Below are 23,577 nucleotides of genomic sequence, written 5' to 3' on the forward strand. Positions count from 1 at the left end.
AGTATTATTTTGTTGCTTGACCCTCTACTGGAATTTGTCTGATGTTTATTTGATGTTTAAACTGGTGTTGTGGGATTTTGGAAGGAAGGACAGAAAGTGCCATTTCATTCTATCACATCAAAGGTACATAATCCTAGTGATTTATCACTGCTGATACTGATCTCAATCACCTGGCAAAGGAAGGGTTTGTTGGGTTTCTCTTATTTCCCCCTGCCCTTTTCACAATGTACACATTAGAAGGAAGTCACTATCAGGATGCCTGGGTGGCTCAGTCAGTTAAGCGTCCTACTCCTGATCTCTGCTCAGGTCATGATCTTACAGTTTCATGAGAGGTTTGTGAGATCAAGTCCCACAACGGACTCTGCACTGACGACACAGAGCTGCCTGAGATTCTCTCTCCCCCTCTCTGTCCCTTCCCCACTTCCATGTGCTCTCTCAAAATAAATTTTAAAAACTTAAAAAAAAAGAAAAAAGAAAAAGGAACTCTTTATGCACAACCAACAGCTAAGAAGTGGAAATTTATGCTTTCCCTATTTGAGGGTGTAGTTAGGTACATAAATTATATGAAGTTCTTCCATATTAGAGATTTGACTCTTCTCTTTTATTCAATCATTTATTTATATCAGTATGGACCCACAGATATTTATTTTATACTTTGGGTTATAATCCAATACTACTTTTTAAAAAACATTTTCTTGCACAAATTCTTCTAGCTTTTCAAATCCACTGAGAGCTCTTTCAGTTGGGTTCCATGTCCCTCTGACACATCCCCATTAAAGGTAGGTTTTGTTTTGGGTTTTTTTGCACTTCCTTACTTTTTGGTACTATAAGATGCTCCAGGTCTATCTTGTTTATTTCCTGTCCCAATCATTTCTCCTAGGAGCCCTAGTTCCTTTTAATGGAGAATAGTATTAGAAACAAAGATCTGGGCACTAGGTGAACTCCCTGAAACTGGGATGTCATTGCTTATAGACTCTCTTAACTGACAAAGCCTACACACACACACACACAAGTCCACATATCTATAAATATTTATGTGTATTTATGTTAAGGTAAACGTGAGTTCATACTGAGGTCTCTGATCACCACGTGGATCATTCTAATCTCCTCTCTTTGCTTATATGTATATTCCCACTCCAGCAATGAGAAACCTGGCTCTAAATATCTGCCATCCATTTACCATGGATGTATCTATCTAGTGGAATTGTTTAATTCCAGACACAAGTAAAGCAGTATCAGAATTGTTAACTTGTACCCACCTTAAGTATCAAATCTATCAACTAGAGTACAGTGCTTACATGCAGTTCCTTTCGCCTTTAGTCTTACAGACTATACTTCTCCCCAAAGTTACTTTGGTCAGCATGTCCCCACACCCCCTTCACTGAGGTTGTTTCATGTATCTGTAATATAGATTCTCCTCTTCTCAGCACCTACTTGCTTAATTCTTTGCAATCTGGCGTCAACCCCCACCCCATAATGTCTAATGACAGCTACATTCTCTCTCAAAGATCACAAACTCAAAGGTCTCGTTCCAAAGGCATGGTTTTTTTCTTTGGTACACAACTTCCATGCAGCACAAGACACTATGCAACTCTATCTTTCTTAAAATTTATCATCCCAGATTTCTATCATTGGCCTCACATTTCTAAAATGTTCCACTGATACATTTACATTTAGAATGTCCAAGATTAAAATTTAACTCTTTTCAGAACCCCCTTATTCTCCTCTTCTAGTAGCACCTTCACATTCCCAGTGACCAGGCATAATAATATCTCATCATTTTTTTTAACTTTATTTATTTAGAGAGAGACTGAGAGTGGGCTGGGGGGAAGGGGCAGAGAGAGAGAGGGAGAGAAAGAATCACAAGCAGGCTCTATGCTGTCAGTTTGGAGCCCCAAGCAGGGCTTGATCTCCCCAACCATAAGATTATGACCTGAGCCAAAATCAAGAGTTGGACATTTAACCAAACGAGCCACCCAGGCACCCTTCAAAAGTCGTTTTTGACTCTTCTTAAATCCTTGCTTTTTAAAGTCCTGCTGACTCTGTAATGCAAATCTAGCTTGCTTGTTATCCTTGATGGGGGCCAAAACATCATTAAAAACTTTTTTTCTTAATGTTTATTTTTGAGAGAGAGAGAGAAAGAGCACACGCACATGAGAGCAAGACTAGGGGAGGGACAGAGAGAGAAGGGGACAGAGGACCTAAAGTGGGCTCTGCACTGATGGCTCGAACTCACATGAGACCATGTGAGACCATGACCTGAACTGAAGTTGGACACTTAACTGACTGAGCCACCCAGGCACCTCCCAAAACATCATTTTAGGCCTTCACTAGTACCTACCTGGATCACTTCAATAACTTCAAAATAATTTTTTTCTACTTTAATCTTGTTGGCTTTTATTTCTCACAGCACCCTGTGGTGATGGCACTCACTACAGTTTGCAGTTTTATATGTATTTTAAAGGGATATTTTTTGTTGTTTTAAAGTTGTGGTAAAATATACATTACATAAAATTTATCATCTTTAGCCATTTTTAAATATGCAGTTCAGTAATATTAAATACATTCACAATGTTGTGCAACCATCACCACAATCCAGCTCTAGAACTCTTTCATCTTGCAAAACTGAAAACTCCATACTCATTCAACAATAATTCCTCATTTCCCCCTCCCTCCAGCCCCAAAACAGCTACTATTCTACTTTCTATCTCTATTAATTATTCATAATATTAAATGGAATCATACAGTATTTATCTTTTTGTGACAGGTCTATTTCCCTTGTCATAATGTTCTCAAGGTTCATCTGTGTTTGTTTGTTTAAGATTTCATTTTTAAGTAATCTCTACACCAAATATGGGGCTCGAACTTATAACCCTGAGATAGAGTCACATGCTCTACCTACTGAGCCAGCCAAGTGCCCCAAGGCTCATACATGTTGTGGCATGTGAAAAACCTCAAAATCTGACTACTTCAGCTCACATTCTCCTCCAGTTCATCTTATATTATTTTACCAGATTCACCTTTCTAACACACAATTCTGGCATCATCCTCATGTTGAGAAATAAAGCCTTCAATTTTACTTTCTGTTGACAGTATCGCCATCAATGTGATATATCTGGTATATTAAATTCTATGCAAAATTGATTATTACTCTTCTCCCTTAAAAGAGTAAAATATGACATTGAAAAGACTGAATTAGATTATGACACTTGTCTCAAAAAGGGAATGACCCAAAAATATGAAAATTAGTCTGGTTCACAAACTTAAAAACACAAAAAACCTTCTGCCTCTTCTGTGTAAGAGCACAGAAGTGAAAGAAAACTGTATTATCTTTTATTAGGTGATGTCTTTGTGCTTAACCTATGAAGATGGAGCACAGCATAATGTTAATACCTTATGTACAATATTTTAAAATCACTGGTCTACAGTGTTATTTCCTTTAATGTCATGACTCAGAGGCAGCTAAACCCCGTCTTTTTAGAAAAAGAACTAAGGCCAAAAGGTAAAGCAATTTGCTCAAGGTTATATAGCTGCTGTTTAGACAGAACTGGGGCTGGCTACTATAGTTAGAATTTTTTTTCCTATACCATGTTTTTCAAGATGGAGGGAAAATAAATAATTCCTATCAAAGACATACACTACAATTACTAAAGAGTTTACTTCACCCACAAGAATGACACAACAGCTAGTCATTACAAAGCAATAAAATATAATAAAACTGGAAAATAAGTTTTTTTCTTAACCCTTATTATTTAAAGAGTCATTGAGTTGATGTTTTTGGATCAATAGTTACTACCCATTTTTAGTATTAAAAGTAATGTCTTAGAAATAATACCGTAGATGGTTTTTAAAATGTTTGTATTTTCACTTTATTTTTAGCCAAATATACTAGCCATAAATGTGACTGCAGGAGATTTAACAAACCCAACCAATCTCTCACAAATCTCATAAACTGAAAAACATTTTTGTTCTATGGAGCTTTTTTAAAGAAGTATATCCTTAAAGCAGGATATACTTTTTTCACTTACATACAGAAGTAGCAGCAGAAATCAATCTTGTATTTGAGACTACTCCAAATTCCTAGAGAAATAAAAGTGGAGGAGATCAGGCATATAGTAACCCAATGAACCTAAGGGTATATGGGGTATATTAAAAACAAAGTATTTCCCACGTATCTCCCCCATGTCTATAGTCTGTTCACCTTGAGGCATGAAGTACTTAAATCTCTAAATGTATTACCTTTCCTTAATATTGCTGCAATAAGACCAATGTTTAAATAATTTTGTAACTTAACATCATTGAGAGGTACCAAATTAGAAACCAAGCCCTAAAGCAAGAATGCCAGCTTTCTGCACTCAAATTAGTGCCTAAAAACATTTTTTAGATTCTACACTTAATTGCAAGAAAAATATTAAGTATGCTTCCTATTCAATTGAACCCGGACTAACAAACAGGTACTTCATGCTATTTAGTAATAAAACAGTTGAATCTCTAAAGAAGATAAACTTTAACATCATCAAATAATTCAAAAGACCACAGAAACCATTATTCTTTTTGGAAGAGGAAAACAAGAATGATGTAGTAGAATACTTCTAGTATCAGTTCCCATTTCCTCTTTGAATTTAATATGTCACCATTGTAAAAAGAACTGAAATTTATGAGGTGATCCACTTATATTGTCTCATTTAATTTGATTAACCTCATAAGATTACTGATTACTATAGCCTTCACTTCATTTCAAAACAAAAAAATCAAGAATCGGTTCCTTATTCAAGGAAGGGAACTAAACTCCAGGGGCCTGGGTGGCTCAGTCAGTTAAGCATCCAATAACACTTGATTTTGGCTCCAGTCATGATCTTGGGGTTCCTGAGATCCAGCCCTGCTTGGGATTCTCTCTCTCTCCATCCCTCCCTTACTCATGCACACTCTCTCTGTCAAAATAAATAAATAAACTTTAAAAAGGGGGGTGGGGGGGTAAACTAAATGGAGTCTATTTAAATACCTTCAATGTACATCTGTATCTTGGGGCAGGGGTGGGTGGGTATGTATGTGTGTGTGTGTGTGTGTGTGTGTGTATGTGTGTGTGTATTTGCATTTAAACCTCAAACCATAATCACCGAAAACTAAAAAGTAAATGCCTGAGGGGCGCCTGGGTGGCTCAGTCGGTTGAGCGTCCAACTTCGGCTCAGGTCATGATGTCGAAGTTCATTAGTTTGAGCCCCCGCATTGGGCTCTGTGCTGACAGCTCAGAGCTAGGAGCCTGCTTCGGATTCTGTGTCTCCCCCTCTCTCTGCCCCTTGCCCACTCATACTCTGTCTCTCTCTGTCTCTCAAAAATGAATAAACGTTTAAAAAAAAAAGTAAAAAAAAAAAAAAGTAAATGCCTGAGACATCTCAAGAGTCATTTCTATACAATTCCCATACAACTGGACAAAACACAGAAAGATCTGGTCACAGTTAAAGATTAAAAAACATAATGCTATAACCAAATATGAAGTGATACATTTTTTCCCAGGAATAATTCTTTTTTTTTTTTTTAAGTAATCTCTACACCCAATCTAGGGGCTCGAACTCATGACCCCAAGATCAAGAGTCCTATACTCTATCAATTGAGCTAGCCGGGTACCCTGATCAAGGAATAATTCTTCATCCAAAATTCTTAGAGTAAAAACTTTCATATAGTAAATCAAATAACAAAAGATATTTAATAAATAAAACAAATTAAAATTCCCACGATAATCTACAATATAAGTTCATAAAGATTTTGCTTAGATTTTCCAGACTGGTTATGCTTCAGAGACATCAAATTACATGGTGATATTTGGAAAAACCACCCCGTAATATGGGCTTTTTATAAACACTTCCTTTTCCACCAGGGGCACCTGGGTGGTTTAGTCAGTTGAGCGGCCAACTTCAGCTCAGGTCATGATCTCATAGTTTGTGAGTTTGAGCCCCACATCGGGCTCACTGTTGTCAGCAAAGAGCCAGCTTCGGATCCTCTATCCCCCTCTCTGCCCTTCCCCAACTTGTGTGCTCTCTCTCTCTCAAAAATAAATAAACATTATGGGCGCCTGGGTGGCTGGGACAGTTCAGTGTCCAACTTCAGCTCAGGTCATGATTTCGCAGTTCTTGAATTTGAGCCCTCTGTCAGGCTTTGTGCTGACAGCTCAGGGCCTGGAGCCTGCTTTAGATTCTGTGTCTTCCTCTCTCTCTGCCCCTCCCCTGCTCACACTCTGTCTCTCTCTCTCTCTCTCAAAGATAAATAAACATTAAAAAAAGAAAAAAAATAGTTTATAAAAAAAAACAACTTCCTTTTCCATTATAGAATTTAGTAATAACAACAGGACTAGTTCTGCCTCTTTAAACTACCACTTATAATTAGGAAACCATAAACCTCTAGAAGGTCTTTCTTAATATTATTTCTAATGGTGTCAACTCTCATTACTTTAGGTAATAGTTGGGAAAGGTATCTTGAATAATCCTAAATAATGACCAAAACAAAACTAAATCAACATGAGTACCAAAAGGCATATAAACCTACAAGGCTTAAATTACATTCAGTTTTCAAGAATACAGTTATGATTCTAAAGACATCTCAGAAACACAATACAAAGTTTCATAACATTAAAGATCACATGTATTATAATGATAATCAGTCGGTATCTCCTAGTACTGTTCAGATTTTAACTGTGCTGTCTCAAAAATACTGAAAAGGTAAATAAAATGAGCAGAGATTTGGTTTCAGCTCCAAGTTCCCATCTCTCTTCTCTCTCTCTCACCTAATTACCCTCAATGCCCTAACAATTCCTTACTGGAATCTGTATGACTAGAGCCACACACAATCCTTACCTTTCCTCCTGCTTTCCCTGTGGCTTGGCAGGCAGTCACTATTAGGAGGCAGGGAGGGAAGACAGTAGGACAAAGGAAGCATATGGAGGAGGGACACAGGAGAAGGTACTATAACTCAGGTAATAGTAGAGAAGCTGTCCCCAGCTTGTCGCATGTATGGACTACTACTTGGTGCCAAAAGGTAAATGTCTTAGAAGATACAGAACAAAGCCATTAAAAGCACGGAATCAGTAGCCAGACTCCCAGGGTTCAATACTGGCAGGGCTGGGGAGCCTGGGTGGCTCAGTCAGTTGAGCATCTGACTTCGGCTCAGGTCATGATCTCGCAGTTCATGAGTTTCAGCCCCGCGATGGGCTCTATGCTGACAGCTCAGAGCCTGGAGCCTGCTTCAGATTCTGTGTCTCCCTGTCTCTCTGCCCCTCTCCTGCTCATGCTCTGTCTCTCAAAAAATGAATAAACGTTAAAAAAAAAAAACAAAAACAAAAACAAAAACAAATACTACCTCTCCCGCGTATGACTTCTACAATCTTAGGCCAATTTCTTAATCTCTATGTACCTCAGTTTCCTCATTTATAAATTAAGGATATTACACTACCCCATTGTTTGTTATGAGGATTAAGTCAGTTATGGTTGTAAAAGAACTTAGAATAGCACTTGGTATATATAGTAAGTGCTACATAAGTGTTTGTTAAATGAATATATAAAGACATGTATATCTTGGGGCACCTGGGTGGCTCAGTTAAGCCAGTTAAGCGTCTGACTCTTGGTTTTTGTCTCAGGTCATGATCTCAGTTTGTGAGTTCAAGCCCCACATTGGGCTCTGTGCTGACAGCACAGAGCCTGCTTGGGATTCTCTCTCTCCTTCTCTCTCTGCCCCTCCCTGCTCACCCTCTCCATCTCTCTCTCAAAAATAAATAAACTTAAAAAAAAATAAATAAATAGTCATGTATCTTTGACTTTGTATGAATTTCAGTATTTTGCCATTATTTTGATATAGGTAATATGCAACCTATGGCAGATTAACCAATGCACATGGACTATACTTTGATGAAGAACAGAAAACTATTTCATACCTCTACTTTGGATGCCAAAAACACACATGTAGGAGCCATTAATACAGGATCTATACTTTTCAGAGAATACCTAAAAATATGATAAGATAAAGTTAAATGTCATTCATATAAAAACACACTGGAGGGGCACCTGGGTGGCTCAGTTGGTTAAGCGTCTGACTTCAGCTCAGGTCATGATCTCACAGTTCATGAGTTTGAGCCCTGATTCAGGCTCTGTGCTGACAGCTCAGAGCCTGGACCCTGCTTCAGATTCCCTCTCTCTCTGCCCCTCCCCCATTCATATTCTCTCTCTCAAAAATAAACAAACATTTTTAAAAAATTAACAAAAAAACACACTGGAAAAAAATGAAGATAACTCTACGATAAACACATGATTTAGTTACACTAAGGTTCATCAACATTACATAAGAGTTTCAAATAGGTATAACATATTCCCAAAATAAAAGTCCTACCTGGCATAGAATCTCTTGAAATAGACTGTAGCAGTGGCAATAACTTGTTGTCTTAATTTAAGATGTTCACCTAATGCTTGAATAACTAGAAGAAAAATAAAGTTTTAAATGTATCTTCTGATATCATAATATTGACATTGAATAATAACTTCCATGTGATTAAATCATGACTATATTAATTTTTAACAAAAAGAAAAACCTACATATGCTATAAAACTCTATTTGGATCACACTGGACTAGTACTAGGATTTGGAAATCTGTTAAAAAATATATAGGTATGCATAAAAACAATAAAAAATAGAAATTGCCCCAGAGCAAACACTATTCTTACATTAAGAAGGCTAAATGACAGGTATTTCCCTCTGAATGATAGGTATCTCAATGCTTTTCATAGTATCTTTAGGATATAAAAAGAAAACATTAAACAGCTATCAAACTCACTATAACTACCACTTTATAAAGTTTATTAAAAAGTCCATAATGAATCCTTAAAACAACAGAGAGACAGGTTTGCAGAACCGTGCACTGAGGGTTAGAAAAATCATGTAACAAAGCTACCATGTGACAGAGCAAGGATCTTCTGACTCTAAATCCCCTTCCCTCCAAAGCAAACTTGTAAGATAAGAATAACCAATATAGGATCTCAATCCAAAGACTCCATTTATCCCCAAAATATTTGCTTTAGCCAATCCTAAATTGGGCTTAATAATGCATTATAAAGACTTAGGGCAATCAATGAACACTTTCAAACTGTTTTGAGTATCTCTGATATGTAAGATTCACAAGACTTTATTTAGATCACTTAAAAAGAAAGATAAGTGAATATAAGTTATAAAAAGAATACATGTATAAATAAAAATGTTAAGTACGGGGTGCCTGGTGGCTCAGTGGGTTAAGCATCCGACCTCGGCTTGGGTCATGATCTCACTGTTCGTGAGTTCAGGCCCCACATCGGGCTCTGTGCTGACAGCTCGGAGCCTGGAGCCTGCTTCAGATTCTGTGTCTCCTTCTGTCTCTGTTCCTCCCCTGCTTGTACTCTTGTCTCTCTCTCTCTCTGTCTCTCAAAAATAAAGATTAAAAAAAAATTTTTTAAATTAAAAAAAAGTAGAAATGTTAAGTATGGACTAAAACAACTCATCACAAATTACTATACAAAAGTTTGAATTCAGAAGTGACCAACTATACTATTTCAGTCATTTTTTAAAAATGTTTACCATTTGTAAAAAATATTTGTAATTTCCAATACTCTTCTTCTGAGAGAAACTTTAAGTCCTTCTGGCGTTCCTTCAACAGATCTTGTTTATCCAAAATCCATTGCAAACTAAAAGAAACAAAGATGTTAAAACACGCTACAGAGAATCAACTAATAAAGTCACAAAAAAACATTCTAAGATTGAACAAGTTATAAACATTCTGAGAAATACGAAGTGCAAGAAGTAACTCAGAAGATAGTATTTTTCACATTTCTTGAAATTCCAACACTGAGAATTATCTCATTGGGGCACCTGGGTGGCTCAGTTGGTTAGCATTTGACTCCTGATTTGGGCTCAGGTCATGAGCTCATGGTTTGTGGGTGAACCCTGAAACAGGCTCTGTGCTGACAGTTCGGAGCCTGCTTGAGATTCTCTCTCTCTCTCCCCCTCTCTCTCTGCCCCTCCCATAATCTCTAGCCTCTCTTTTTCTCCTCCACTGAAAATAAATTAATTAAAGAAAAGAGAATTATCTCACTAGTGAATGTAAATATGTTCTGAAAAAAATTCCACTCTAATTTTCTCAGTCTCTCTTGTTCTCTCCCTACCGTATACTACATTTCATTGGTTTTAAGACTCTGATATCAAAAGAAATCTTACAGTCAGTGATGCCTTAGGCTTTTAACTGCTAGTACATTTATTTTTTCTTAGTGATACATAAAATAATGGTCAAGTTATTTGACACCAAATGATGATACCTTAGATTTGAAGTATCTTTTCTCAGTTGTTCATGAGTAACTGGAGTATTTAATTTCCCTACTTCATGAATTCCAATCATGTTAAAAGCTGTTTCAGGATTTATTACACTAATAGCCTCCTCCATCTGCCTAGTCAAGTCTACTATTTTTAACCAGACATATGAAATTGATACGGCCCATAAAACTATTCTGCAACTTGCTTTTGTCATTCAGTATGTACTGAAAGTCTTTTTATGTCAACAGATTTGTTATTCAGCATCCTTTTAAATTGCTGCACAACTTTATGGATGTATTATTATTTATTAATTCCTATTAATAGGCAGATAGGTTATAATTTTTCACTATTAAAAATAATGCTTTAATGACTAGCTTTGTAATTCACCCTGTATATTTAGTTAATTTTTTTTTTTTAATGTTTATTTATTTCTGATACAGAGAGAGACAGAGCATGAATGGGGGAGGGTCAGAGAGAGGGAGACACAGAATCTGAAACAGGCTCCAGGCTCTGAGCTGTCAGCACAGAGCTCGACGCGGGGCTCAAACTCACGGACCGCGAGATCATGACCTGAGCCAAAGTCGGCCGCTTAACCGACTGAGCCACCCAGGCGCGCCAATATTTAAAATAGTTTCCTAGAAATAGAACTAATTGGTCAGTTTTACTGATAACTTTGTTATACATTGGCAGTTTGCAGTCCATATGTGACACCAATTTCCATTCCCATGAAAAGTACACGATGGTGGGTGCCTGAGTGGGTCAGTTGGCTGATCATCTGACTTCAGCCTAGGTCAGGATCTCAGGACTCCTGAGTTCAAGCCCCATGTCGGCACAGAGCCTGCTTGGAATTCTCGGTCTTCTTCTCTCCCTGCCCCCCCCCCCAAAAAAAATAAACTTAAAATCTTAAAAAATAAAAAAAGTACATGAGGGTGTCTTAAAATATTTACCCCCCCCCCCCATGAGTTACTGCCAAGCTTTTAAATACTTTACAACTGAAAGAACTGAAAGGCAAAGTAGTATCTTACTGTTGGGGGGGGGGGGGGGGGGGGGGGGGGGGGGTTGTTTGTTTTTACTTTACTTCTGAGGTTAAACATTTTCCAGGGCCTATTGGCCAAATATAGTTCTTCTTTTGTATACTGTAATTCTTTTCTTTTTTTAAGTTTATTTTTTATTTATTTTGAAAGGGAGATAGAGATCAAGCAGGGGAGGGGCAGAGAGACAGGGAGACAGAATCTCAAGGAGGCTCTAAGCTGCCAGCACAAAGCTTGACACAGGGATTGAAATCAGGAACTGTGAGGTCATGATCTGAGTCAAAGACAAGAGTTGGACTCTTAACCAACTGAGCCTCCCAGGCGCCCCTGTACATTGTAATCCTAATATGACAATTTTTCTAATGGGATGGTCTTTTTCACAATTTAGAGATTTTTCTCATATAATTTGCATATTATAGATAATAAATCATTTGTCAAATACACTAAACATTTCCTAAGTTTAGCATGATCTCTTAATATTTGTAATACAGAAATATGGATCACTTATTAAAACCAACCCATATTTTACTTTGATTTTATGTTTGTCACAAATGAAAAGGCCTCCCCTGACACAAAATGATTACAAAAAAAAAAAAAAAAAATCACCCGTATTTTCTAATATGGCTTTTTTCTTTCAATTTGTGATCCACCTGGAATATATTTTGTACAAGGTAGAAAACAGGGATCCAGCTAAATGTTTTATCAAATGGTTACTCAAATGTTGACTAAAGTATTTCTTGATGTATAATTCTATTATTGTATTTGGGATCATCTTTGTAATTTCCTTTTTTTCTTTTCTTATTCCTATGCCATGCTATTTTAAAACATAAAACTAAACAATTAAAATCTGGTACAGAAAATACTCCCCTGCTACTATTCTTCAGAAAATTGCTTGATATTCTATTACAATTATTATTCTGAGACCTGAACTTTTAAAAACATTGTTATCAAGTCCCAAAAGGAACTTTTAAAGGAAATCCATTCAAAATTGTTTGGGCTTACATTAATGAGATCAATAGCGGAAGAAATGCTATTTTTACAAGGTTAGAATTCAAACTCCATTTATTAAAATCTTTGTTCCACTACAAAATTTAAAAATTTCTTCCTATAGGTCCTGTACGTTTGTTTACTCCTGTGTATTTCATATTTTCTGTTGCTACTGTAATTATATTTTTCTATCACTCATTTATTTTTAAAATATGTTTATTTTAATGTTTATTTCTGAGAATGCAAAGGGGAGGGGCAGAAAGAGGGGGACAGAGGATCTGAAGACAACTCTCTGCAGAGAGCTGACAGATTGACAGCAGTGAGTCTGATGTGGGGCTCGAACTCAGGAACCCCGAAATCATGACCTGAGCTGAAGTTGGGTGCTCAACCTACTGAGCCACGTTCCCCCATCATTTATTTAAAAGAAAGCTTTCCAGGGGCGCCTGGGTGGCTCAGTCGGTTGAGCTTCCGACTTCGGCTCAGGTCATGATCTCATGGTCCATGAGTTCGAGCCCCGTGTCAGGCTCTGTGCTGACAGCTCGGAGCCTGGAGCCTGTTTCAGATTCTGTGTCTCCCTCTCTCTCTGACCCTCCCCTGTTCATGCTGTCTCTCCCTGTCTCAAAAATAAAATAAACGTTAAAAAAAAAAAATTTAAAAGAAAGCTTTCCATTTTTATGTTATGTAACTGGTTACCTCATGAGACCTTTATTTATAATAATTTCTCAATTAACTGAATTTTCTTAAATTTTATTGCTATATACTGGTAATTTTGTCATTTTTTACATCTCATTCTATTAACTGCATTGAGTAGCATTTTCAGAACAATGTTAAACAGGCCCCCTAATTTTCCTGTTTTACCATTAAATATCTCTTGTTGATGCTTTGACGTTCTTACCCTGTTAAGAAAGCATACTATTTGTTTTGGTCAAGAACAGATGTTGAATTTTAAAAGCGGTCTTGACGTTTTCACTGTTTATTAACAGATTTCCAAATGTTGACTATATTTCTGTAGTAAAATCATTATCATTTTTTATATTTCTAATGTAATGTTAGACTCTACTTGGGAATACTTTATGATGTTTGCATCGATATTCAAAAGTCAGACTGTTTTTAATGCTACCTTTGCTAGATTTTATCAGTGTTATTGTAACTTCACATAAAAAGAACTGGAAAGCTTTCTGTGTGAACTGGAATAATTTCAATAGCAGATCTTCTTGAAAATGGGAAAACATTTACCCACGAAATAACGTGGGCCTGGAGCATTTTTTAAGGAGTAGCTCTCTGGTAACTTTCTTAATTTGTTTTGGCTTTCAAACTTATTCCCATGGAGATAACCCAAAGGTACATCTGGATTTATTTACTTTTCTCATTCCTAATTTTGTATTTTTGTATCATATCTTTTTTCCTTGCTTCAACTAGTAGCAGTTTAGTCTACTGTTTTGATTTTCCCTTCTAAGGAACCAACTCTTATAATTTCTGACTACTTTTTTCCTTTCAAGATGTTAATATCGGGGGCGTCTGGACGGCTCAGTTGGCTAAGCATCTGACTTTGGTTCAGGTCATGATCTAGCAGTTTGTGGGTTTGAGCCTCGCATCAGGTTCACTGCTGTCAGCACAGAGCATGCTTGGGATCCTCTGTCTCCTTCTCTCTCTGCCACTCCCCTGTGCGCTCTCTCTCAAAATTAAATAAATATAAAAAAAATAAAATGTTAATATCGGTATTACCTTTAAGTCTTTCCTTTTTTCCCCTCGGATTTATTTCACTGTTTCCTTTTTAATATTCTTAAGTAGAATATTTTGATTTATTTTTATTCTTTCTCAGTTTTTCAGGATGTTAGTTTATAACTTTGACTTTGGCTACATCCCAAAAGTATGGACATATATTGATCTCATTAAGTTATTTCCTTGATATTATGTAACTGTATTTTCAGTTTCCTCTGATACAATAACATCCAGAATTGATTTTGTACTTTTGTATTTCTGTTATCTGTTCATTAATTCATTCAGTCAACCAGCTAATATTTAGTGCCATTCTCCTTTTTTTAATTTTTTTTAACGTTTATTTTTGAGACAGAGGCAGAGCATGAACGGGGGAGGGGCAGAGAGAGAGGGAGACACAGAATCCGAAGCAGGCTCCAGGCTCGGAGCCGTCAGCCCAGAGCCCGACGCGGGGCTCGAACTCACGGACCGCGAGATCGTGACCTGAGCTGAAGTCGGCCGCTTAACCGACTGTGCCACCCAGGCGCCCCAATGCCATTCTCCTTTTAATGCAGTAAGGTCAAAGAATGTGTTGTGTTCAACTTCCTAGAAAATACTGTGATTCATCCTGTTCTAGTATCATTAATTTCATCCTCACAGTGTTTTTAGAAAGATAATCTTCACAATCAAATATCTTAAGTTTTCTTCACAGCACATAGTACGGAGGATAAACCAAGAACACTTATAATACCAACTTTCATAAAACGTAAGATTACATTGTTCATATGACTCACCATATTTCATGTGCTACTAAGAAAAAAAAATTGCCATGCTCATTTTAGAAATGTTAAGATGTTCGTCTTCAAAAAATCACCTAAAACAATGGTTTTTGTAATCTTTTTGTTTCCAGAATTGATTGCCTTGTCTTTCTTAATTGTAACCTTTTGCAGACGAGGCACTTCATAATTCTCAAGAGATCTGAGTAGCTCTTTCCCAATTCAAGCAGGACTACTTGAATTGGGAGACAAGGACATTTCCAAAAAAGCACACTTAACATTTTAACAATTTTATATTTCAAAAGTGAAGAAACAATTGTTATAGATCCTACCCCCTAAATGTCATTATGCCAACAATAAGTGAAAGCATAATTAACACTTATCAAAAGGTGGGCAGGGGTGCCTGGGTGGCTCAGTCTGTTAAGCCTCTGACTTTGGCTCAGGTGATGATCTTGGGGTTCAGGAGTTCGAGCCCCGCATCAAGCTCTGTGCTGACAGCTCCAAGCCTGGAGCCTACTTCAGATTCTGTCTCCCTCTCTCTCGGCCCCTCCCCCTCTTGAGCTCTATCTCTCTCAAAAAACTAAATAAATATTTTTTTAAAAAAGGTGGGCAGATCTTTTTTTTTTTAGTTGAGAAAAATGACTGTAGCTTTTGATAATCAACAGCTAGCTCCCTGTTAATTCTCTCTCACTTTCTTTCAAAGTTTATCAAAATACTACTCTTCTCCACTAATTAAATTTTCTGTATTTTAATTTTGCCCAAGCAAATATGGCAGTGAGCAAAACTGCAAAATACAAATATGATCAGAGGTAGAGCTTCCACAATTTCATCTCCACAGAATCACTTCATAGCAAGAGGATAACCTGCTTTCCTGAAAAAAGGTTTCCAAAACCATTTTTGTTTTCGCAAAAAGGACTAAAAAAAGAATGAATAGGAATTCATCTTTTTTCACAGAATCAAAATTTAAATTACAATTACTAATGCTCTCTTAGCATTTATATATATACACACACACACACACACACACACACACTAAAATATAATAGCACCAGCTTCTGTTCATCTTTCAACCGTACAGTGGAAAACCTAATCAATTAGTCCCATCACTCACCTTTCTGCCTACTTAAATGTATTTAGGGGAAAATATTTCTAATATTACTCTAGTTCTTCCATGGTCACTAGCAAAAACAAAACCGAATTCATGAAATATGTTAAAGAAATCAGCAGTCACTGGGAAATACGTGTTTACAACAAAATATAAGGCACAGACTAATGGATACATCTTGAGAGCACCTGCCCTACACCTCACCAACATACAACTCCATCTAGGCATAAGGTAATGGCAGGAACTGGTTAGAGAGCAGAAACAAGCCTGACTCTCTCCACAGAATATTAAATCCACTCAAGACAGAAGGTGAATGACAAAAGACTACAATGCCGATTCCCCGAAGAGAGTCCAGGCAAAAGCGAACCATAACTGTCCTGAAGAGCCCGCCTCACAGTCCCGAACTATGCCACACTTCCCATACCTGTCCCTATCCCATCCCAACCCGCCCCTCTTCCAGGCCTAGTTTATCCAAGAATCCGAAGTTACACTCCTTCCTTCCTCTGAGACCGAACCTCCTTAGCCCCCGCCCTTTCCCACTCACAGACCACCGCCCCCCAACCAAATGCTGCCAGGGGGCGGGGAGACGGGAGTCGCCAGAGAAAAAGCGCGTCCCGCTTCCAGCCGCTGCCGCCTCCCGGGAGACCCCACGGCGCTCGGGACAGGGGCCGGGATCCAGGCCAAGGGGAGTCGCAGGCCCGGTCCTCACCGACTCCCAAGAAGAAGCCCCGGGCGAGAAGACGGAAGATCACTTACTAATGGGAGCTCTGCCAAAAGTTCCCTGCCATGGAACACAGCTTGCCCTGAAAAAAAAGCACCAGCCGGCGGAGCGGCCCGCGGAGAGACCATAGACCCAGCCCGCCCGGTAACTGCGCTCCTGGATCTGATCGGCTCGGCACCGCTCCGCGGCGGCTACGGTGAGAGGAAGAGGATGGCACTCTAATCTCCTTGAGGCCGGCCGGCAACACTCTACACTGTAAACCCGTTCCTATGGATAAAAGTTCCGGCTCGCCCCGCCGTAGCCGTAGCGGATGAAGCCTGTGGGGAGGAGACGGCCTGTGGGCGCAGAAGGGGCGGGAACTGGTGCTCACAGAAGACTCGCGGCGGTCGGAAGGCTCTCGCGAGAGCTTTCTACCAGTTCCGGCCTGGAACCCGCGAGCTGTTTTCTCTGAGCAACTTCCATTCACTGAGCGGGGATTAGAGAGGGCAAGTAGGCTGGTTTGGGATTTTGTTATTTCATTTTACAGGCCTCCACGATGGCACTTAATTAAGATATAAGATTTCCTGACTTCAGTTCTTTGACCTGCTGTTGGAAAGAGGAATAAAGATTATTTTGTCCTCAAGAAATAAATAATAAATAATAAATAAATAAATAAAAATAAAGATTATCCTCAAGGACCCACCAAAATTTAATGGCATTAAGCCGAATACGTTCTTAATGGAGTCCTTTTGGACTGGATTGCAAACTTCTGGAGCAGCAGTGCTTTTCAAAGCCAGAGACTACCAGTTTTGCAGAACAGTGAAAAACATTTTTCCTTTATTATATATATACATGTGGTGTATTCATATATATGTACCAAATAGAAACATACAGCCCAAAATGCAATAATTTAATTTTACAATATGAAATAATCTGTATTTCTCATTTTTTATGTTGTGACATTGCATTTATTATTAAAGCTTATTTTTATAAATAATTGAATACACCTAAAAGTTGTTCACAGAAGACCAGTGTTGTGAGTAGCTTAAGACATTATTTTCCAACTAAGTGAAATAAGTCAGAGAAAGATACCATATGATTTCATTTCGTGTGCAATTTAAGAAACAGAAAAAAGAGACCAAAAAAACAGACTCTTAAATATATAAGAGAACTAACAGGTGATTCCAGAGAGGAGGTGAGTGGGGGAGTGGGTTAAAAAAGGTGAAGAGGTTTAAGAGTACACATATTAGTGATGAGCACTGAGTAATGTACAGAATTGTTGAATCATTATGTTGTAAATCTGAACTAACAGAATACTGTATGTTAATTATATTTGAACAAAAGTAATTGTAAAATTAGAGAAAAACTACTCTTTAAGCTTATTTATTTATTTATTTATTAATGGGGGGTAGGGTCCGCAAGAGAGGGAGAGAGAATCCCAAGCAGACTTGGCACTGTCAGCACAGAGCCCCATGTATGGCTCAATACCACTAAACTGTGAGATGGCGACCTGAGCCGAAATCTAGAATTGGATGCCTCACCGACTGAGCCACCCAGGTGCCCCAAGAAAAACTATTTTTAAAAAAGACATTATTTTTCACATTATGGGTGGAGACGAAATAGGGGGTGGTGACATTGTTAGATAAACATTTTCCTGAATGGAATAAAATATCAGGTATGTCAGAAATAGCAAGTAGTATTATAATAGAATTTTAAATTTTGATTAAATTATGTGTATGTGTATGGTCAGGATGTCAAACGCATGTCAGTAGCTTAACATAAAAATATTTTATATGTCCCATATCGCTACCATAAAGTCTGATATGGATTATATTGACCTTGGTAGTTGTCCTCCAGATCTTCAAGGATCTGGCATATTTTCATCTTTCAACTACTCTATCTTGGTTCTTTGCTTCTGGGCTTCAAATCTTTCTAGAGAAAGTTCAGAGGACTCTCACTGACTGAATCAGTGTTAAGAGACTTGAACCAGAAACAATACAATTACTTCCTTTCGTGACCCATTGACCAGAATAGGCACACGCCTCTAACTTAACTGCAAGGGAGGCTGAAAAATGTAGGGTATCATGTAGCATATTTGATGAACACTAGCATGGACTACACTGCAGATCACAGTCAAAAAAGTTTATAAAGTGGTAGCTTAAGAAACACCAGGCCATAGGAGCACCTGGATGGCTCAGTTCGTTGAGCGCCTGACTTCGGCTCAGGCCATGATCTCACAGTTCGTGAGTTTGAGCTCCACATTGGGCTCACTGCTGTCAGCCTGTTAGCACACAGTCTACTTCAGATCCTCTGTCCCCCTCTCTCTGCCCCTCCCCAACTTGTGCTCTCCCAAAAAATAAAGAAAAGAAATACCAGGCCATAGGCTACTTCACAAGGTTTAGAATTTCTTCAACTCTCTGAGAAGTTTTTGATAGTTTGATACCTTTCGGAAGATAAGGACACTGTGATAAATTGGTATTGTTAAATGTTTTGTTCTATGTGCCTCTATTACACTTTGTTTCTACCACTAGACCAGTACCGTTTCATATCCAATCCTGCATTCTTCTTCCTATAAAACTGTGAGCTCCTTCATCTTTGTATCCCTGTTAGTTCAAGGTATAACACAAGGTAGGCACAGCAGTACTGATATTTGAAACTGACATAACTGGGTGAGGGCAGGGAGGAGGGGTGCTTAAAGAAAAAGAATGTAACCTTATGGACACAAAATTAGGTTCTAAAGTGAGTATTTACAATGCAAAAGAGAAATCAAACAAATGAATAAGGCCTTGGAGATTCAGGTCATTTCTTCTGTGAACTCGTAGGCAATTTACAAAACAACAACAACAACAACAACAAAACCTAAATAGAAATGCTTTCTGTCTGCAACCTGGTTTCTGCCTCCCAACCAGAATAACACATTCCTAGCAGCTTCGGTGCTCCCAGTGGCTGTGCAAGTCAGGGACCTGAATAAAGCTCAGATTTCATTTGTTTCAGGGCAAATCATCTCTGAAGGTAGCCTGTAAATGGAGGTTGAATTGAATTGACTTGAACCAAATGCTAACTTATTTAATAGTATCTCTGGTGAAATAGAGCAATTTACAAAAGTTATTAAAATGCCTAGCTGTCGGAGCTTACCTGGATGCAAAAGATGATGAGACATGTAGGTTTGCTTAATTTTACTGACAGGTTTTTTTTTTTTTTTAACTTTTCTTTATAATTTTGGTATTGTTTCAGTCCTCACTACTCACCTAATTTAATCACCTACTTAATTTGATCACTTACTGGAATCATTCAGTCTTGTCCCTTCTAATTTTTTATTTACCTTGTACTTTTCAAATAGGGATATGATCAATAGTCTTGATGCTAATATTGATTCTCCTGTGATAAAAAAAAGTATTTATCCTTTTTCCTACGATGCCTTTTCCAGAAGTATGAGTGGTTATTTCTCAGAAACTTGAGCCTAGAAATGTAGTAGTTTTCTCAAGCTCACTTAGCTGGTTACTGGCAAAACAGCAGGAATCTAGTTCTTTTGATTCCCTGTGCAGTGAGCTTTTCACTCAACCATACAGTTCCAATAAAACTATAATGACTAAACTACTATAAACACAATATTCCAGGTTTGTAGTAGAAGTTTCTCTTTCTAAACATTATTGGAGACCATCTTCTCACTTTTAATTAAACTTTTATTGTAATTTGTCTTGATACTAATAGTCTTTATTGTGAAAATATGCTTTCCTCTATCTAGCCATTCACTGTGTTTCCCTTTATTTTAATCTCTGGAACCCATATTTGTGTAAGATGACTAAACCTCTAACTTATAGAAAGCTTACCAGTTAAGAACTCAGTCTCTACATCTGAGACTGAGTTGAGGTGGCTCAGTTGGTTAAGTGTCTGACTCCTGATTTCAGCTCAGGTCATGATCTCATAGTTCGTGGGATCGAGCCCCAGGCTGGGCTCTGTGCTGATAATGCAGAGCCTGCTTGGGGTTCTTTCTCCCTCTCTCTCTGCCCCTCTCCCACTTGCGCTTTCTCTCTCTCTCTCTCTCAAAATAAATAAAAAACAAACTTAAAAAAAAAAAAAAAAAAGAACTCAGTCCCTAAACTAGACTGATCAAGTTCCAGTAATAGCTCTGCCATTTACTAGTTGTGTAACTATCTTAGTCAGCTTAGACTGCTGTAACAGAATACCACACACTGGGTGGCTTAAGCAACAGATATTTATTTCTCACAGTCCAAGATCAAGGTGCCAGCAGATTTGGTTCCTGTAGAGAACTGTCTTTCTGACTTGCAGATGGGTACCCTCTCATTGAGTCCTCACCTGGCAGAGAGAGAGAGAGCGAGAATAAGGATCATCCTATCATCAGGGCCTCACCCTTATGATCTCATCTAAACCTAATTAACTCCCAAAGGCCCCACCTCTAAATACCCCTGGGTATCAGAACTTCCACATATGAATTTACATTCAGTCTATGCCAATAACCTTGGTCAAGCTACTTAATCACACCGAATCTCAGTTTCTTCTTCTGTAAAATAGGGATAATCAGAGTTACTAAATCATAGAGTTCTGGTGAGGTTTAAATGAACCCTAAGTGGGGGATGCCTGGGTGGCTCAGTAGGTTGAGTGGCCAACTTCAGCTCAGGTCATGATCTCACAGTTTGTAGGTTTGAGCCCCACATCGGGCTCTGTGCTGACAGCTCAGAGCCTGGAGCCTGTTTCAAATTCTGTGTCTCCCTCTCTCTCTGACCCTCACCCACTCACACTTTGGGGTCTCTCTCTCTCTCTCTCAAAAATAAATAAACACTTAAAAAGAAATGAACCTTAAATGAAATTAGAATAGTACCTAGTACATGGTATTAACAATAACTCTTACCATTTAGCTTTTATTATTTAAAAGAAGTTTAGATTCTACAATTTGGACTATAAAGAACTCTGTTTTCAGCTAGAATAAAAATAGTAGTACCTTGATACAAAGAGGTACTCTATCTCTTAGTACTAGCCTTTGACATTTTAACCCCTCTGCACTCCACAGGTAACAATAACCAAATATGTTGATTTACAAAGTGCCAGTTTATTTATGCCATGAGGCATTTTTCTTCCCTGTATACTTCTAGGTCTGGAGTTCCAAAATAGTTTAGGGATTCCAGAATTCACTTTCCTGTTTCTAGTTAGTCTAGAATGGCCTTTGAGAGAACACAGTGTATATCATTAAGAAACCTGACAGCCCGAGCCTACTATTCTTACTGTATGAAGATTCCCAGGACCCAAAAATGGCCCATTTCTTAAATTAATTTTGTAAACATTTATTTATTTATTTATTTATTTATTTATTTATTTATTTATTTATTTTTGAGAAAGAGAGAGAGAGAGAGAGAGAGCACGACCAGGGGAGGGGCAGAGAGGGACAGAGGGAGACAAAGAATCCGAAGCAGCCCCAGGCCCTGTGCTGTCAGCACAGAGCCCATTGCAGGGTGGAGCTTGAATCCACAAACCACAAGATCATGACCTGAGCCGAAGATGGACACTTAACCAACTGAGCCAGCCAGGCACCCCAAGAATGGCCCAATTCTAAGAAGATTCCCCAGAAGAAAAAAATTCCAAATAATTGGTAAACACCTTAAATCCAGTCAAGGTGATCCACCTGGGAAATGTCTGGATAGTGATTGCAACCAAAGGTTAACACTAAGTAAGTATGTGATTTTGCTTAAACAAGAAAGTAAGAAAAGAAAACATATAGAATATATAAATGGAAGTCAGAAAGATCAGATTGACAGAGTGTCTATGTGAGTTTCCTATGGCTGCTGTAACAAAATACTATGAACTTAGTGGCTTAAAACAACACACACAATTTTTTTATCTTACAGTTCTGGAGCTCAGAAGACCTAAATGTGCGTGTCTCACTGAGCTAAAATAAAGGTATCATCAGGGCTGTGTTCCTTTGTAAAAGCTCTAGAGGAGAATCTGTTTTTCTTGCCTTTCCCAGTTTCCAGAGGCTGCCCACATTCCTTAGTTAATGCCCCCTTTCATTTTCTCTTCTTTTCTTTTCTTTTTTTTTTTTTATTTTGAAGGTTTATTTATTTATTTTGAGAGAGAGACAGAGAGTGTCTCCACCGAGAGTGGAGGAGAGACAGAGAGACACAAAATCTGAAGTAGGCTCCATGCTCTGACAGAGCCTAATTTGGGGCTTGAACCCTTGAACTGTAAGATTATGACCTGAGCCAAAGTCAGACACTTAATTGACTGAGCCACCCATGCACCCCATCATTCTAAAAGCTAATAATGCCAGTTAACTCTCACAAACCATCACCCTCACATTGACTCTTCTGCCTCCCTTTTCTGTACATAATGGAGGCCAGGTTTCTCACTGTGGGAGAAAGAAGTTATAACTCATCGAGGAAAAAAAATAATGAACTCTATGGTAATGATTACAATGAGAGATTACAGAATTAGCTCTGCTTATATATATATATATATATATATATATACACACACACACACACACACATATATATATATATATATATATATATATATATACACACAGATAGGTATGGAAGTAATTATACATAAGTTCGTATATATTTGTATACATATGCATAGCTCCACCTGCTGAGAGGAATTGGATGCACTGAAATCCAATTGCAATGAGCATACTCACACCCAAATCCTGGTTTGTAAATACCACTCTCTAACAAAAGGAACCTAGGATCCTTGGAGAAATGGCTAATTCTAAGACTAAGCAGAGAAAATACAAGGTAGTCCTGACTCATACTACCAGCAAGGGAGGAAGGAAGTACTCAAAACATACAGAAATTTTAGGAATGTGTCAAAAAAACACAGAAGTCAGGGGCGCCTAGGTGGCTCAGTCAGTTAAGTGTCCAACTCTTTGTTTTGGCTCAGGTCATGATCTCATGGGTCCATGATATCAAGCCCTGCATCAGGCTCCGTGATGATAGCACAGATCCT

General features: G+C 38.1%; 1 protein-coding gene across 5 annotated transcripts in view; it reads right to left on the bottom strand.

Moving 5' to 3' along the window:
* CCNC (cyclin C) overlaps positions 1–16,963 on the bottom strand; it is a 28,519-nt gene extending 11,556 nt beyond the window's left edge. Inside the window, exons 1-5 of one of the 5 annotated variants that reach the window (XM_049654054.1) lie at positions 16,671–16,963; positions 9,589–9,695; positions 8,374–8,458; positions 7,922–7,991; positions 4,029–4,080 (exon numbers count right to left, since the gene is read on the bottom strand). In XM_049654054.1, coding sequence (XP_049510011.1) covers positions 4,029–4,080; positions 7,922–7,991; positions 8,374–8,458; positions 9,589–9,695; positions 16,671–16,702 — 346 coding nt within the window. In that variant the 5' untranslated portion in view covers positions 16,703–16,963. Of the gene's footprint in view, positions 1–4,028; positions 4,081–7,921; positions 7,992–8,373; positions 8,459–9,243; positions 9,435–9,588; positions 9,696–16,670 lie in introns of those variants that run through there. The other 4 variants (XM_049654053.1, XM_049654051.1, XM_049654052.1 and 1 more) reach the window with 4 other exon arrangements.
* Positions 16,964–23,577: the final 6,614 nt, after the last annotated feature.

The sequence above is a fragment of the Panthera uncia genome (genome assembly GCF_023721935.1).
Source record: "Panthera uncia isolate 11264 chromosome B2 unlocalized genomic scaffold, Puncia_PCG_1.0 HiC_scaffold_24, whole genome shotgun sequence".
In the NCBI taxonomy this organism is placed as follows: domain Eukaryota; kingdom Metazoa; phylum Chordata; class Mammalia; order Carnivora; family Felidae; genus Panthera; species Panthera uncia.